The 17,429-nt window shown below is 42.1% G+C and overlaps 1 protein-coding gene across 4 annotated transcripts in view; it reads left to right on the top strand.

The window, feature by feature from the left end:
* The window catches only part of LOC147725928 (long-chain-fatty-acid--CoA ligase ACSBG2-like), a 437,166-nt gene that overhangs the window by 123,321 nt on the left and 296,416 nt on the right, over positions 1 to 17,429 (top strand). For 2 of the 4 annotated variants that reach the window (XM_086960055.1, XM_086960054.1), the window contains exon 2: positions 13,423 to 13,712. The exons of 1 other annotated variant lie outside the window; for it this stretch is intronic. In XM_086960055.1, coding sequence (XP_086816181.1) covers positions 13,423 to 13,712 — 290 coding nt within the window. The remainder of the gene's footprint in view (positions 1 to 13,422; positions 13,713 to 17,429) is intronic. One more of the 4 variants, XM_086960052.1, reaches the window with a different exon arrangement.

Here is a 17,429-nt window from a genome sequence, read left to right as displayed (position 1 = left end):
CTTGGCGGGAACCAACCTCATTACCTCAGCCTTCCATGCCCTATACTGGGATACAATGTATGTGTGTATGCATGTGCTGGTATGTGCAGAGGCCGGCCTCAGCTCAGGAGCAGTGGAGCACTGAACAGGCAGCATTAGCCCTAGGAGGATATGACCATGCAACTGTAGACTATCAAGTCATGAGACATTCCCCTTTCAAGGCGTCTCTAGCTATCACTTGGCAATGTCTGGTAATGGACCATCTCCCTTCACTCAAAGTGCCATCTACCATAAAAGGGACATTTCTCAGGAATGGATTTTTGATCATTCTGTCAATTAGATTATCTGGATTGGCAGTAGTTATATTTCTGTACATAAATCAACACTCTGGGTTTCTGTTCCCTAGAGTTGCTTGAGTGCCCATCTGGAAAGGGGGAGCTCTCATTGCAGTACATGAGCAGCAGTGTTAGTGCAGTTTTGCATAAGGCAGGCCTCTTCCTAGAGTAGCATAGTGGGTGAAGAAAGATAGGTTAGAATGCCACACAGTGCGATTGCCAGCGGTTTTTACAATTTGCAAGCATTCCTCCCATCAACCTTTATGTGTTTACCTGGCTGTTCCCTTGAGCATGATACATCAGGTTTGGGTTAAACTTTTGACCCAACTTTATTACTTTTGCCTTCACTTACTTGAGAATGGGATGCCATGGTCAAAGATTTGCACTTCTTAAGAGACCTCTGTTTCCTGTTCTTCCAAACTGCTGTCATCCTGATGAGGGTAACATTTGAAGGTAAAAAAAACACTAAACACTAAAGATACTATTCATAGACCACCTTCCTAATTAGTACCCATTGTTTGCCACTTTGGAGCAACTGCTTTTCTAAATGTGAGCCATTTGTGAAACATATTTGTATTACTGATTTATTTCCATGAAGATTTAATTTGTTGTCAGATGTTTGCAGCTGAGCACAGTGACCCTCAGATTGGCAATTACCTTCTCTTCTTACCATTTAGAAATGTTTTGATTGTCGAACTTATTATCCTTCTTGAAAAAAATTCTAACGTAGTCTTGTCTCTCTCTCTCTTGGCCATACATAGGTCAGTTTGATGGGAGTTTAGGTTAAGAACAGCACAATTTGATCACTGTACATACTTCTGATCACTTTATGGAGATTGTTGTCTACTTTCTTGCTTGATAATGATGTTATCAAAGATAAATTACTCATGTTGGCCATGATAAGTTTGTATTTCCCAGGGAGGAGTCTATTGTAAACATCTACAGCTGGAAATTAATTCTGTAGGACTTTATTGATTTACTCTGCCTCACAGTCACAACTAAGAGGATTTTTTAAGCTATTAAGGTATGTCTTCCTATGGCTGAAAACACATGCTTTCAGCGCTGGGATTTAATTTAATTTAATTTAATTGCGGGTTTATATAGCGCTAGGAATCGACTCCTGGAGGAGTATCTCTGCGCTTCGACCGCTGGGGAACCCGTCCTGGCTCACCCTGAGAGATGGTCCCTAATGGGTATCTCTCAGGTGCGACCAAGCATCCCCGGCGGTCTGGGGGGGCCGTTGTGAAGATGAGGCAAGCTAATGCCCAGAGTTGCCGAGTGTGGTCCCTGACTGGAGTAGGCACCGAGGCGAGAATTATCGAGCCCGCTGACCATGGTCCACGACCCTGCCGCGTCGGGAATCGAACCCTGGTCCCAGGCCGTCCTCTGCTTACGGGTCTGCCGCCTCTAACAAGTGAGCCACACCACTCCACGGTGGAGTGGGAAGGGATGCCTTCTGGTAAACACGCGCTTTATGAAAACGACATACAATACAATACAATACAATACAATACAATACAATGCTCTATGACCATAGTAAATTAATGAGCCTATCCAAAGAGCTTTGTTAAGCTTTGTCATCAGTAAACATTTACCATGTCTAGGCGTGCTTTGCGGCTGTATTGCCTTTTAGATAGTAGAGATGTTGGTCTCTAGGATCTTAATTTGGCTTAACTTTCCCATCTTCCTCACTTATTTGCAAGCTACCAGCATCATTCTCATCTCAATATTCTGGGATGACATTAAATTCAGCTAACTGCCAGGTAGATCTAATGGAATTTTTAACCAAGTTGCCTGAATGAGTCAGGCATCAGATGTAGTTAAGGGAGGCAACATATATTTGTGTTGCATTCATGTTGTTGTTTAACAGGCACTGAGAACATGTTCTCCTGGGGTTAGAACGGCCATATTTCGCACTTTAGACCCTATTTATTTCAGTTCAAGCCGTCTCCTCGAAGGCCTATGATTCCACCATATCAATACACTTAACTACCCTTGTTATTCCCAGAAATAACAATGCAACAATTTGGTCCACTTCTGAAAGCTTCAATGCATTCTGCCAGCTTCAGAGTAAATTTTCCATTTCTAATTCCTCCTGTAATATTGCCAGTTTATAGCAGTAGAAGTCAAATGGTATTGATTGTAAGGACTTGGAAAAGAAGGTCCTGGAATCAGAGTTACAAGGAACACTAGGAGCATGTATGGTCAACTTAGCCTTCTGCTTTATACTACAAGACGTAGAAATCTGCACCACAGACTGATATTGGTGTGTAATGGGCAACAGTTAATCCCAAATTGTTTTATTCTTGAAATTTTGATGGCCACTCTCTAAACCCCCATCCAAGACACAGGCACAATGGGAGTAGAGAAGCCCTGTGTGCAAACCGTAAACTCCTTGTGTTAGAACTGGGGGTCTCTAGTTGGCAATGGCTTGTGCCTTTGTCCAAATAGGGACCCTTGCTTCTAGTCAGAGTAAGGGGGCTACACTCCAAAAATAACCCTTCTCAACCCTGTGGAAGCTTGGCACGAGCAAGAAGGCTTATCCCAGTATACAGTAATATAGTGAAAACACTACAGATGGACACAACACATTTAATAAAAAAAAGTATTCTTTATATGGACTTAACACAAGACCCAAACAGCAAAAATCCACAATACAGTATTAAGAAAATGACTTTAATTTGGTAGAAATAGCTTAGTTCACTGTAGATGGTAAATGCGACACGTTTCCCACAAAGTACCTTTGGATGCATCACGCAAGATAAAAAAAAGTTCACAGAGAGAACGATGCGTCGGTTCCTTGCTTAGGGGGAGACAATGCGTCTGTTCCTCAGTGCTTGCGCAAAGCAGGCGATGCCTCTGTTCCCTACCGGAGAGGAGGTGATGCAACAGTCTCGTGGTGCGGCCCGGTTGCGATGCGAGAAGATGGCGTCCTTGATGCGATGCAATGACATGAAGATGATGCGTGCACGCCCCGCGGCCGTGCGGCGGCTCTGTAACTTTGGAGCCATGACAGGCGCTGCAACAAGATTCTTCAGTGATGCGATGGTGACCCTTGCGGTTGCAATACACTTCTCCAGTGATGCGATGGCGTCCCTTGTGGGAGCGACACACCTCTCCAATAATGCGACTGCAACAGCTGCAGGTGCGACACGCTTCTTCTCGTTAAGTCGCGCTTCCAGCTCCCAACAACATGCAGGCTTCTGCAGATAGAATTCCCAACAAGGAAATTCCGGGGCAGCTGGGGGTGAAGTCTTGTATACCTGAGACTTCAGCAGGAGGCAAGCACAGAACACGCCCTTGTAGATTCTTCTTCAAGATTATGAAAGTTGCAAATAAAAGTCTTTCTCCTTTCCTTGGCAATCAAGACACCACTGCAGGTGAACCCTAGAAAGCAACACACTAGCACAGGGGAAGTGAAAAACGCCTGCAGATTATTTGGTTCCTCTCCTTGGCAAAAGGTACATCTTGATGTCCAGAAGTGATCTAAAGTTCTGGGATCTGAGTCTCCCTTTTTATACACACAAATCCTTTGTCTCTGAAGGCAGAGAGTGTCTGTACCTAGTACAATCCAGTTCTGGGTGCATTCTGCCAGTGCACAACTTCTTCCTTTTTCAGTGTGGGCAAGGGTCATCAGACGCACCACATGAGATGGAGCCAGCATTGTGGAAGGCAGGCACAGCCCTATTCAGGCCCAGGTGATACTCCTCCCACCACTTTCAATGCAGATAGGTCTATTCAGCCTAGTGCTGACGCACCCTGCCTCCTTTATTGAATTTTTATTTTTTTACATTAATGATGATCTGCCCCCCTCTGCCGCCCCCCACCCCACCCTCATACTTGCAATCTGAAATGATATATATATACATACATTCAATGTGGTAATCAAAAGGAAATACGGTTTCGAGAAGACAATAATATTTCTGTTAGAGTAATTAAAGAAATTACTAATCGGGGCATTCTATCCAGTGTGCCAGAGGGTACCATATTTCTAGTCCTTTCTTTTTCTTATTCATACCCTTCCAACTGTATATAGCTATATCAAGGCTATATGTTGCGAGAAATCGTGCCCTCCATTGCTGAAATCTTGGAGGATGTGGGTCTAGCCAGACCTATGCCAGACAGATTCTAAGTACTGCCATTGAGACAAACAGAAGTCCCTTCATTTTATCGGGTTGAGTATCCATGTCCGCCCCAATATTATTTCAGCTGTTGAAATCTCTATTCTTGTCTCAAAGATTCTTGAAAGAAAAGTTGAGATTTCTCGTCTGATGGTACTGAGTGTCAGGCATGTGGCAAACATATGTATTAAATCTACTCCAGTCATCGCACATCTAGGACACAGTGTCCCTTTACCTGTGCTCCATTTGGCTATTTTATAGGGGGTATAATACAGTTGAAAAAAGGTTTTATAAAAGTGGGCTTGCAATTTTGTGGACATTAATAGCGATTGGGAAAGTTTGAGTGCTTTCTGTATTGATGTCACCGAGGTTCCTAATTTGATCTGTCAGTTATGAGTATGTTTATCCAAGTCGTCAGGAAAACCAGTCATTACATTTTTATATATTTCCCCAATTTTGACTCTGTTGCTTTGAACCACTGTTTCGATTAACTGAATTTTCTGGAATGCCGCACTGCCACCCCCCTTTTTCATTATAAAATCCCTTATTTGTAAGCATTTTAAAAAATCTCGATATTCTAGACCAATTTTTGTTTAAAAGATTCAAATTTAGCTACAGCCTGTTGAGTCACAGAGTAAGCCAATTCGAGAGATGTCCGACCTGACCCACCGCGTCATACAAGTGAGAGGCACCCTGCCTCCTGCAGCCACCCCAGCCCCTGTCACTCACAAACCAGACATGCAATATGCAACCTAAAAGAGGCAGGCTGGATTGTTTAGGCAAGAAAATACCTACTTTCTAAAAGTGGTATTTTCAAACACAGAATGGTAAAACCAACTTCACTAAAAGATGTATTTTATCTTTCTGAGTTCAGGCATACTAAGCTAGTTTTTTCACCATGTTCCCTGGGTCAATTAGGATTATAAGATGTTATAATCAAACTACCCATTCTGGCCTATGGGGACAGGTATGCTTGAAATAGAGAATAATGAAATTGGCTGTAATTCACTATCAGGACATGCCACACACCTTTCACATACAATGCACTCTGCCCTAGGACCTACTTTAGGAGTGGCTAACATGTAGAAAAGGGAAGGTTTAGGGACTGATAAGTGGGTGTATTTACCAGGTCACATGGCAGTACTAGACTGCACACAGGCTCTGCAATGGCAGGCCTGAGACACACTTTACAAGCTGCTTCTGTGGGTGGCACAATCAGTGCTGCAAGCCCACTAGCTGAATTTGATCTACAGGCCCTGGGCACACATGGTGCACTGTACTAGGGTCTAACAAGTAAATCAAATAAGCCAATCATGGAGTCACTAATCCTTTACAATAATTTACAATAGGTGCACTGTGGCACAGAATAGCAGTGGCACAGTGCCCAAAGCATCTAACCAGCAAAAACATATACAAAACAGAGGAGACAACAGCGAAAAATGGAAGGGAGACTCAAGCCAATGGTACCAGGTCTAACACCTTGTATGCTAGAAACGTGCCCAGACGGTGCACCCCCACTGTATCAATGAAATTACCTTGATTGGCCACTACATTTTTATAACTACATGGTAAAATATAAAAAAAAATGGTGGGATTATCAGTATGGAATGTACTACTACTACATTAATTAATTAGTGAAAATACATTTAAAACAGGATAAAGTCCCTTGAATAAAGATAAGGGGTAATATAATATTATTTATTAAAATAAGAAAAGGAAAAGAGTCATAATATGGTTTCATTAAGGTAAAATGTATTTTACTTTTAGGTTAAGGGCTATATGCTAATTCACTTGAGTTCAATTACATGTATCTAGAATTAATTACGGTTTAGGTTAGCAGTATATTTAAATTATGGAAAACAACTTGATCACATTTAATTATATTATGATGTATTGTTACGGTTGGTATTAGAATAGGTACTTAAAAATAGTTCAATATTAACGAAATATTGTATAGGGATTGATATTATATGTAACAATCATTCAATTATATAAAAGTTTATTTAGATTAATTAAAGATCAATGTCACAAGATGGGAGTCAGTTAATGAAATGACCAACTTCTGCCTACATCTACACGCATGAAAGACATGGACGAAAGATAGCTATAGAAAACCTGAAAGCCCACCAGGAATCTCCAGTATGCGCCAGGGGGCTGCATTGCAGAAAGGTGTAATGAAGCCACGCCCCTTTTTACACCTCCTGCAACGCAGCCCCCGGGCATGTTTGCAGAGGGGGAACTAATTCCACTTGCATACTGGGGGTCCCTGGGGGCCAACTAGCCCACCAGGAGCCTCCAGTATGCGCCAGGGGGATGCATTGCAGAGAGGTGTAATGAGGCCACACCCTTTTTTACACCTCTCTGCAAGGCAGCCCCCGTGCATGTTTGAAGAGGGGGAACTAATTCCCCTTGCATACTGGGGGTCCCTGGGGGCCAACTAGCCCACCAGGAGCCTCCAGTATGCGCCAGGGGGCTGTGTTGCTTTGCCCCGAAGGCGGCGGTCCCCGGGGCAGAGTGGGGGGTATTGGGCACCCCCCACACTTCTTTATCACTATGCCCCCGCGATTTGGTTCCACTGGGGGGTAATTTTAAAAAAAACATACCGGGTTTTAAAAAAAAATAATAATTTGGCCTTGGGGGTCCTTGTGGGACCACCTTAACAGTCCTAGGGGGTCAGGGTGTTTCTACCCTGCCCCCTTTTTGTGTTCTACACGTTTGTTTTTCTGCTTTCTTGTGCCTCAGTCTAATGAGCACAAGATGGCTGACAACACTTCCTGGTTTGGAGTGTTGACAGCCAATAAGCATGCAGCTTTCTCCCAAAGGTACGCGCACCATCCGCGTACCGTACGCATACGTACGCGGACCCGCGATTTTTTCGTTTTTTTTTTTTTTACCTGAAGGGGGGGGGGGGGTCCTAGTGGGACCCCCTGAGCAGGCCTAGGCGGTCAGGGTGCTTCTACCCTGCCCTCTTTTTGAGTTCTACACGTTTGCATTTCTGCTTTCTTGTGCATCAGTCTACCGAGGCACAAGATGGCTGCCAACAATTTCTGTTTTGGAGTGTTGACAGACATTGGCAGCCAATCAGCATGCAGCTGGCGCACGCGAAGGTCCGCGCACTTCCATGCACGTATATATAAATATATATATATTATAGTTAGCTGGACATTTTACTCATACAAAACCATTGAACTTCCCCCGTTATAGTTAGTTGTACTCACTATAACTCGCGCACCCGCAATCTACTGCTGATGATGTCACATATTACATCATTTATGACATGGTCAGTGACATCACTGATGACATCACTGATGACATCATCCAGTGAATGTGGTTTGCTTTGATATTTAAATATGTATTATAAATACATTACTTTGCAATGACTTTTCTTGAGAAACATTTGGATTTGGATTATCATGTCCTATACTTTGGAATTTTTGAAAGACTGACTTTGAGGATGCTATAAATTACTCAAGTCTGCCCGAATTGTGTGGGCAAAATGGATACCTAGTCACATTGAATATGAATGTACTTACGTCTCGTCTAACATTTGGAAGAAATATCTAGTTATATGACAACATGATACCGACATAACTTGAAGGAAATAACAAAACGCGTCGGCTGGCTGTGGTACATAAACTTAAGGAAAATAAAAGCATTTGACTATACACCAAGATTCAGCGCTTCAATAAGGACTCTAAGTGATATTATTTGATTAGACTTGTTGTGCAAGTGGTGCTGTGCCAAACTTTGGAATATTCTCCACTACTCTCTACTACTCACTCTCTACTACTCCACTACTCTCTAATATTCACTCTCTACTACTCATTCTCTACTACTCTACTACTCTCTACTACTCTCTCTCTACTACTCACTCCCTACTACTCACTCTCTACTACTCTACTCTCTACTACTAACTCTCTACTACTCTCCCTCTACTATTCACTCTTTACGACTCACTCTATACTGTTCACTCTCTACTTCTCACTCTCTACTTCTCACTCTCTACTACTTACTCTCTACTACTCTCTCTCTACTACTCACTCTCTACTACATCACTCCACTACTCACTCTCTACTACTCTCTACTACTCACTCTCTACTACTCGCTCTCTACTACTCTCTACTACTCAATCTACTACTCACTCTCTACTACTCTCTACTATTCTCTCTCTCTGCTACTCACTCTCTACTACTCTCTACTACTCACTCTCTACTACTCACTCTCTACTACTCTCTACTACTCACTCTTTACTACTCCCTACTATTCACTCTCTATGCTCTCTACTACTCACTCTACTACTTACTCTCTACTACTCTCTACTACTCACTCTCTACTACTCACTCTACTACTCTCTACTACTCACTCTCTGAAACTCTCTCTACTGCTCTCTACTACTCCCTACTACTCACTCTCTACTATCTATTACTCACTCTCTACTCTCTACCTCTCTACCTCTCTCTACTAGTTTCTACCCCTCTCTACTAGTCTCTACCTCTCTACCTATACCTCTCTACCTCTCTCTACACACATATATATATATATATATATATATATATATATATATATATATATATATATATATATATATATATATATATATACATACATAAACATATATAATCTGCATATTATATAAATACAAATATAAATGCATGCATACATAAACATATATGCATACATATGCATGTTTTTTACATGAAAGTTTGAAAAACACTAATAAAAGCAAAGCTAAAAAGCCACCTCATTACAAACAGAATGTCTTTAATTTAAACAAGGGCAAGATCTATTGCATTTTCAATGCTTGTTTACTTTGGTTCCATCAAGAAGGCATTCAGATTTGTCACACATTTGCCATAAATTATGAATGTTAGCACTCTAGTTGCTCATTAGATCACTGTAGTAAAGCTACTGCTCACCAGGGAAGTCTGCTGCTGGTATTCAAAGTGCATGTTTCAGTCTGCATGTCAGAATTTTTCCATGAAATAGAAGAGGATTTGAGAAGTCACTCAAAATGTGCCCTAATTTTTCTTTCTGAAGCACTAATCATACTTTCTATGGCAAAATGAACCCCCTCATTTTGTTCCTTTTTAAATTAAATGTTTTCAGACTTACCACTTCATTCCAATCAAGATGGCTTCTGGTGTGCCATACTTTTGTCATAAGTAAGACTGTTAGCGCTCTAGTTGCTCTTTAGAACACTCTGGGACATTCTGTCATTGGGTTATACTTGGGATACATCAGGGTGATATTTGGGCTACATTTGGGCTCTTTTGTCTCTGGTGGCCATCTTGAGAGACTGCATGTCAGAATTTTTTAATGAAATAAAAGAGGATTTGAGAAGTCACTCAAAATGTGCCCTAATGTTTCTTTCTGCAGCACTGATCATACTTTCTATGGCAAAATGAACCCCCTCATTTTGTTCCTTTTTAAATTAAATGTTTTTGGACTTATCACTTCATTCCAATCAAGATGGCTTCTGGTGTGCCATACTTTTGTCATAAGTAAGACTGTTAGCGCTCTAGTTGTTCATTAGAACACTCTGGGACATTCTGCCTTTGGGCTATACTTGGGCTACATCTGGGTGATATTTGGGCTACATTTGGGCTCTTTTGTCTCTGATGGCCATCTTGGGAGACTGCATGTCAGAATTTTGTAATGAAATAGAAGAGGATTTGAGAAGTCACTCAAAATGTGCCCACATTTTTCTTTCTGCAGCACTAATCATATTTTCTATGGCAAAATATACCCCCACATTTTGTTCCTTTTTTAATTAAATGTTTTTAGAGTTACCACTTTATTCCAATCAAGATGGCTTCAAGTGTGCCATACCTTTGGAATAAGTAGGACTGTTAGCGCTCTAGTTTTTCTTTAGAACACTCTAGGAGGCTGCAGTAGAACACAAAGTAATCAACTGACAGTCTCTGTCCTTGTTGGATGTACATGTTTTACTGAGAATGTCAGACTTCATTCTCACATGACTGAGAAAGATAATTGAATTTACAGAAAATATGCTTTCAGCTTAGCTTATAGATGCCCTTCCAAACCACTGTGGGAAAAGCATGAGATAATAGTTTTCTTTCAAACATGATTCATGATATCCCAGCAGAATGCTTTTTCACATGGTAAAATCACCTTGGAACACACCACAATTCCTAAAATGAGTATGGTACCATCAACAAATGATTTATAATGTAACTAACATCCTAAAACCTTCTATTAACTGCACTGCTTTTTAAGGAGGTGCTATCATGTACATTGGTCCCAAGATGGCTGCCAACACTTCTTGGATGAAGTGCTGACAGCCAATCAGATCTCACGATGAGATGTGTGGTTAGGCTCCGTCCATATATATATATTTTTTTCCTTTTGATTTTCTCAGGAACTACTGGAGGGATTTACACCATTTAAACAAAAGTGTGATCTGCGAACCGAACTCTACCTCTCTGCCAAGTTTGGTGTAATTCCGTTCAGCCATTCGGGCTGTAGCCGTGTCTAATCGTCCTATTGAAAATAACATGGGTCAAACACATTTTGGGACCCCCCCTTTTTTCTCAGCCCCTACTTGAAGAATCCCCCCAAAACTTTCAGGGAAGGAGCGGAGCGGGCCATCTTCTTTGAGAAATTCGCGAAGATTCATCAACCAGCGCCAAAGTTATTCCCAATAGAATGTTGCGGATTTCCTATGGAAACTAGGTCCTAACTATATATACCTACTGGCGACCGCCAGTAGGTAATGTGTATATATATATATATATATATATATATATATATATATATATATATATATATATATATATATATATATATATATATATATATATATATATATATATATATATATATACGCTAGCGCTCTCAAAGCGCACCGCGCATAACAGCACTCTCCAAGAGAGGAACGGACACATGAAATCCGGTAACGAATGCAGCAGTGTTTCTTTATTTTAGATTTAGTGAATCAGGGGTGCGACGATCTATATATATATATATATATGTATATATAAATATATATGCAAGCAATAATAATACACTTATAATTAGGCAAATGCAACTATTAAGTGCATGGCAGATATTAATATGAAATGAAGTACACATAGATAATACTGGACGTTCTGCAAGAAATCAGAAAGATATATTCACCAAATAAATCAGAAGATTACAACCACTGAAGACTTGGCTGTGTACACAGACTAACTCACACATCACAAAGTTAATAATCTAAAATAAAACACCTTGTTCACTCAACATTCTTGCCAACTCAAGCTGGAGGAGACCGTTAACAGCCCAGGCAGGATTCTCGATCAGGACCCAAGTTCCCTTGTTACAACACGTCTGCCCCACAAGTGACCTCCCTTCTGGGTGCCAAGTTTTTCCACCTTTAATACTTTTTCCTCAACCTGAGGAGAAGGTTCTAGAACCTCGTCCCCTTTCTTCTTTTATGAATAACAGAGCTGACTGTACTGGTTTGTATCCAGGTCAAGACAGAAGCTGGCAAGACCCCTGTATTTTGACTCCGAGACATAGCTTTACATTCCACACATTTCTCTGGCAAAAACAATCTCTGCTCTGAAAGGTACCTTCCCACCCATTATCCCAGCGAAGCTTACAAAAGACTAAAACAACCTGGAACGTGAATAGCCTAAACAACTTGAATAATCTGGGGGCCTGCCTGTGTGCGTAAAAGCTCAAGCTAGCTGACAGGTTTCAAGATGACATGAGGGCATGTCAAAGCCAATAGTAAGAATTTCGTAATACTTCCCAATGTAAAACACAATGCACATTTGTGCACCACTGCTAATAGCAGTACACACTTCATCTCCCAATTTACAACACAATGCACACTTAAGCACCACTGCTTATAACACTGCACTTCGAGAAGAACATTCCACATCTCTCTCTCTCTCTTTCTCTCTCTCTCTCTCTCTCTCTCTCTCTCTCTCTCTCTCTCTCTCTCTCTCTCTCTCTCACACACTCTCTCTCTCTATCTCTCTCTCTCTCTCATGCTTTCGAATGCACATCCCATACGTTCTGTTCCAGGCAAGGCTGTTCTACTCTGTGAAAGCTCACACTCTAAAACTACAAAGAGACACAAACAAAATCTTCAAAGAAACGTGCACCTGTAGGACATTCAAGCTAGGGTAAAATAAAACACCAAAAGTCAATTAAAACAATGGTAGTCAAAGGTCATCACATGGTTCCAATACATAGGAGTGCCTCCAGCACTACATTGATTATTCTGAATTTAGAAAAAAATAATACTTTGATTAAAAAGTTTGGGGCAGTATTTTGCTTCAGTCATGGGCTTAAGATAGTGGTAACATGCATTACACTCTTTCTGAAGGGACACAGTGACTGCCAATCCAGAGTCTCTGTTATGGTGGCTCAGTGATGCTGTAACATACTCAATGCCAAGCAGATCCATTTGGTGACAGTGTCCAGTGATAACGTTTTAGGCAGATCTTATGCCCCAAATGTGGAAAGCAAGAAACTCCAGATTGAGATGAAGATCTGCAAGCCACCAATATTTAAAAAACACACTGGTGCAAACACTCCTCTTTAAATGACAGTAAGTAAAAGAGTATTCTCCAAAGCAGAGAAATCTGTCAACAGAGAACTGACACGGTTCATCAAAGAGAATGCCGTCCTCGACCCATCACAATTCGGATTCTGGAGCAACCACAACAGGGAGACCGCCCTCCTCACCTCAACAGACGGCATCCACACCCTCCTGGACCAAGGCCACTCTGCAGCCCTCAACCTCTCCGACCTGCCCGCTGCTTTTGACACTGTCCCGAATGGCACTCAAGTCACCAGACTACATGAAGCTGGCATACAAAGGACCGATCCAATCCACATAATTTTTCAATGTGTCAATGTTTTGTTTTATAAAGTTAATTGTAAGCCCATGTTCAACATAAATTGCATGTCTAAATCAGTGTAACAAGTCTCCCATTCGTTTCTTGAATATTGCATGATGCTCTGCCTAACAGAAGACCATGCTGCGTGTGTCTTTGAGAGGAAGAAAGACCCTGATGGTCTGTACGTGGCTCCAGCTGACATCCTCCGGACAACCGCAAGGGATGGGGTGGTGAGGCTGCGCATGGAAGAGATGGGACCAGCTTCTGAACTACCAGTCACCACTGTCCAAATGTTTCAGGACACTATCCAGTATTATGGCAATCATCCGGCAATGGCAGTGAAGAGAGATGGGTGCTGGAAGACCACAACATACTTGCAGTACTACCAGCAGTGCCGGGCAGCAGCCAAGAGCTTCCTGAAGGTCAGTCCAAACTATGAGATTTAAAGATCAGTGTGGATTAAATGGTAAATAAAGCTAGGAATCCATACCTCAGATATCTTCAGTTTGCTACTGATCAACAGGCGACTGAGTCTGCCTTTAATATCTAGTATCATATTAATCAGAATGCAGTGAATAATGAGTCATTAGCTGTATCTAGACATTTGACGTGATGCATTCAGATAAACAGAGTAAATGAAAGAACATACTGCGCCTGATTCTCAAAGATAAACTTACACCAAAAGTTTAAGTTTAGACCTGAAGTCTAAGTTTAGACCAAACGTCTAACTTAGACCAAAAGTCTAACTTTAGTAGTAGTAAAGTTAGACTTTTGGTCTAAACTTAGACTAAAAGTCTAACTTTAGTAATAAAGTTAGACTTCAGGTCTAAACTTAGATCAAAAGTATAACTTTAGTAGTAGAGTAAAGTTAGACTTTAGGTCTAACCTTGCACTTTAGGTCTAAACTTAGATTTTTGGCCTAAACTTACCTTTGTGAATTAGGCTCGTAGTAAATATCTGTACATTTACAGCAGATATACCTCTTTCTACCGACACTATACTCTACCACATGCGAACCGTTGGCTGGAAATAGATATGTTATTATCATGTTATTATTCTGTTAACTGTGCTCATTTCCCTAGGAGGTGTCTTGCCAATGGGTATGTGGTGTGAGTACATATGAGTGTGAGTTGCCAGATTTTGCAGTAATTGTACTTTATAATGTATTTCCTAATGTTTCCTTGGTAAAGAACATTCAAGTAATCTAGATATGCAAAGATGCTGTAAGCAGGTCGCCCTGTAAGAGACTCCCTGGCTTGGGATCACTTTTTAGTGAATATCTCTGCATTAGCTGGTCTCTGAAGCCCCAGATCAGTAGATGTCACTGTCACTTACATCTCCGGACACTTTGAATAGCTTATTAATCAAGCAGTGCCCGTGTCCTTGCTTCTAGACTGTTCACGATGCTTGCCTCGATCTGGCTAGGTCAAGCTTGAGGTGAGCACCCGAGAGTGAGCCAAGTTGAGGCAGTTGGCTCTCGCTTGCGTATGACCTTGATTGATACTCAGTCTGGTGGGTTTGGCTGCGGTTTGACAGTGCTGCAAGCACTAAACCCCTCACACCCACCCGATAACTTGACCTTTTGGCTCTTGAAGAAGCAGACTGCCATTTGACTGAAGTGAGGGGGTCCAACTATCCCTCACCCCGTCCGTGATCATGCTGTTGTCTTGCACCCCTAACCAAATTTGCCTCAACTGAATTTCAGAAGCTCTACAATGGTTTTTGATGCAAGATCGCTGCTGATGTTTGATGCTTGGGGTAATGACTGTCTTCTTCCTCCCCAGCCTACCTCTCACTTCCAGTGCCGCCCTGTGCAGCTGAACCTCTTTTAATTTAGCTCTGATGACCTCTTCAAGTGTCTCCACCATGCCGCATGCACCATTGAAGCTGCTGTTTGAAGCTTCGCCCCCTCACCGGTGTAATCTCTGGGGCATGTCAGCGTTCTGTGGAAGGAGACAACCCTTTCAGTGTGATACTGACCGTCCTCACCTACCCCGACTCACCCCTTGTTTCAAGGGCTGCCCCTTGCAACTGAGCTGGTTGCTTACTGCTCCTTTCTACTCCTACCTCAATCATTTGTTCCCTGGGATTGATCAAAGTTAGGGGAGTGAGACCTCATCCCTACTCCCTGCTCTGTTTACCCACCACCCGATCCTGAACCCTTATTCCTGCGGATTCTCAACCTCCTCCAGGTGCTGCATGATGCTGCTACATTTCTGATATCCATTCGACCGAGAACTCTCTTTGGACCTTCCTCATTATGTTATTGATCCATGATCTTGGGCATATGCCTGTTTAGCTATATGTGGCTATGACTCATATGATCTGATAATTCAAATGCTTTATATTTTGTATGTATTACCTTTATCTTTTCAACAGAATTCTCTGTCTCATGTGGCTCACTTGCATGTTTGCTTCCTGAAATATGTTCCAATGCACTATACCTAACCTGAGACAACTCCATTAAAACAGTAGACTATATACTCTACACGTCTTATAGACTTGTGGCCTGGGCCTGAATAATGTCATCCAGCAAGATAGCTTTATTAAACATCTACTCTGTATGATACCTGGCGGCGGTGCAGATAAAATCAACCAGGATGTGTGTCAAATATATATGAGCCTTGATCTGGTCACCTTGATGTATCGCTCCTAGTCAGAGCGGAATCTACTTGACTCCCTCAAATTTTTAGTTTTCTTACACCCAGCAGCTGCTGCCCTTGTGGTGAAAAGCACCTCACCCATAGTTACATTGTACCGTCATAATGTTTTAATCATTCAACTCTGTTCTCCATCCCTACACCCAAACGGTCACCAAAACTGTTTTTTGCTTTCTGACACCTACTGGGACTAGACTCCAAAATGGGACATTAAGACCATTTTGAAAGGTCTTGATAACATACTTGGAGAAGGATCCCCTACATCACCACTCAGCAGTGCTCACTCCTGCTCCCATGAGGGCATCCATCTTGATGAGGCCCCCTTTGTGTCTTCTAAGCTCCCCTCTACCCACATCACCCAACATGGTTTCTCCGCATGCCAGTAAGTTGAACGCCCTACAATCCCCTGCAGGAAATCACTCTTAAACTACTCTTGCAACCTAATCAAACACTCCAGGAGCAATCGCTTATTGTCGACCACTACATCTGCTATATAACAGGGGTACCCTACTGAATAACCTAATCTTCTCCACCAATTGACATGCTCAATTCAGATAAACCCTATCTTCTTCATTTAACACCACCAAAACTAAGAAAACTCCTCACAGCTATAAACTTTCTATAGCACATTGCACGCTGTAAAAAGTATTTGTCACCCTCTCTGTATACAACAATGTCACCGTGCTCATCCGATATTCAGATCACAACCTGGAACTCTTTGCTGATATTTTCTCCTACCTCAAAAACAAAGTAGACAGAGCCTTTGCCCCACCTGCGCCCTTACAACTCCACTCTGACTCATCTCTATATGACAACCTCAACTCTACCACCTCCCCGCCCACTCCCCACCTGCAAACACCCATTTATCGATGGGCATGACTTCAGCCCAACACAACACCTCTTCCATCCACTATGCTGGCACTCCCCCAGGTCAACAACAACCCAGCACCATCACTTCCCATTTTCCAACACATCCCTGCACCAACACTCCCTTCAACAGGATCACCACATCAACCACCCCAATAACCCAACCATTACCAGGATTGGGACTGCACCAAACCAACTATTACCAAAGATCCAATTGTGGACCTCACCTACACCAGCTCTTTCCAACTGCCCTGACTCTGCCAGCTTTCCTACAATACAGTGCTTTCCCAGCCAGCAAAATATTTAGAGTTACTACACTTACTCCGTGCTCGACACTATAAAATTACCTCATATCACCTCTAACCTGGAACACAAGTAGAATGATCATACGACTCACCCCCATACTATCAACACTCAAACCCCTAATTGCTACTCTGATAATATCCCTGCCAACTCCATGGTCACTCAATCTTGCTGAAGTTCTACACGGAATCACAGCCCTTCCTCCATACCCAATAGACTAGCCAGACAGTTATCGATCTATGACCTACTCTGCCTCCTAGACACGTATAAAAATACCCTGGCCGGACATGTTACACCTACTTTAACATG

Source organism: Lissotriton vulgaris, chromosome 3_1 (assembly GCF_964263255.1).
Source record: "Lissotriton vulgaris chromosome 3_1, aLisVul1.2, whole genome shotgun sequence".
NCBI lineage: Eukaryota > Metazoa > Chordata > Amphibia > Caudata > Salamandridae > Lissotriton > Lissotriton vulgaris.
The sequence above is the reverse complement of the archived record's forward strand: the minus strand, read 5'-3'. Positions and strand labels throughout refer to the sequence as shown.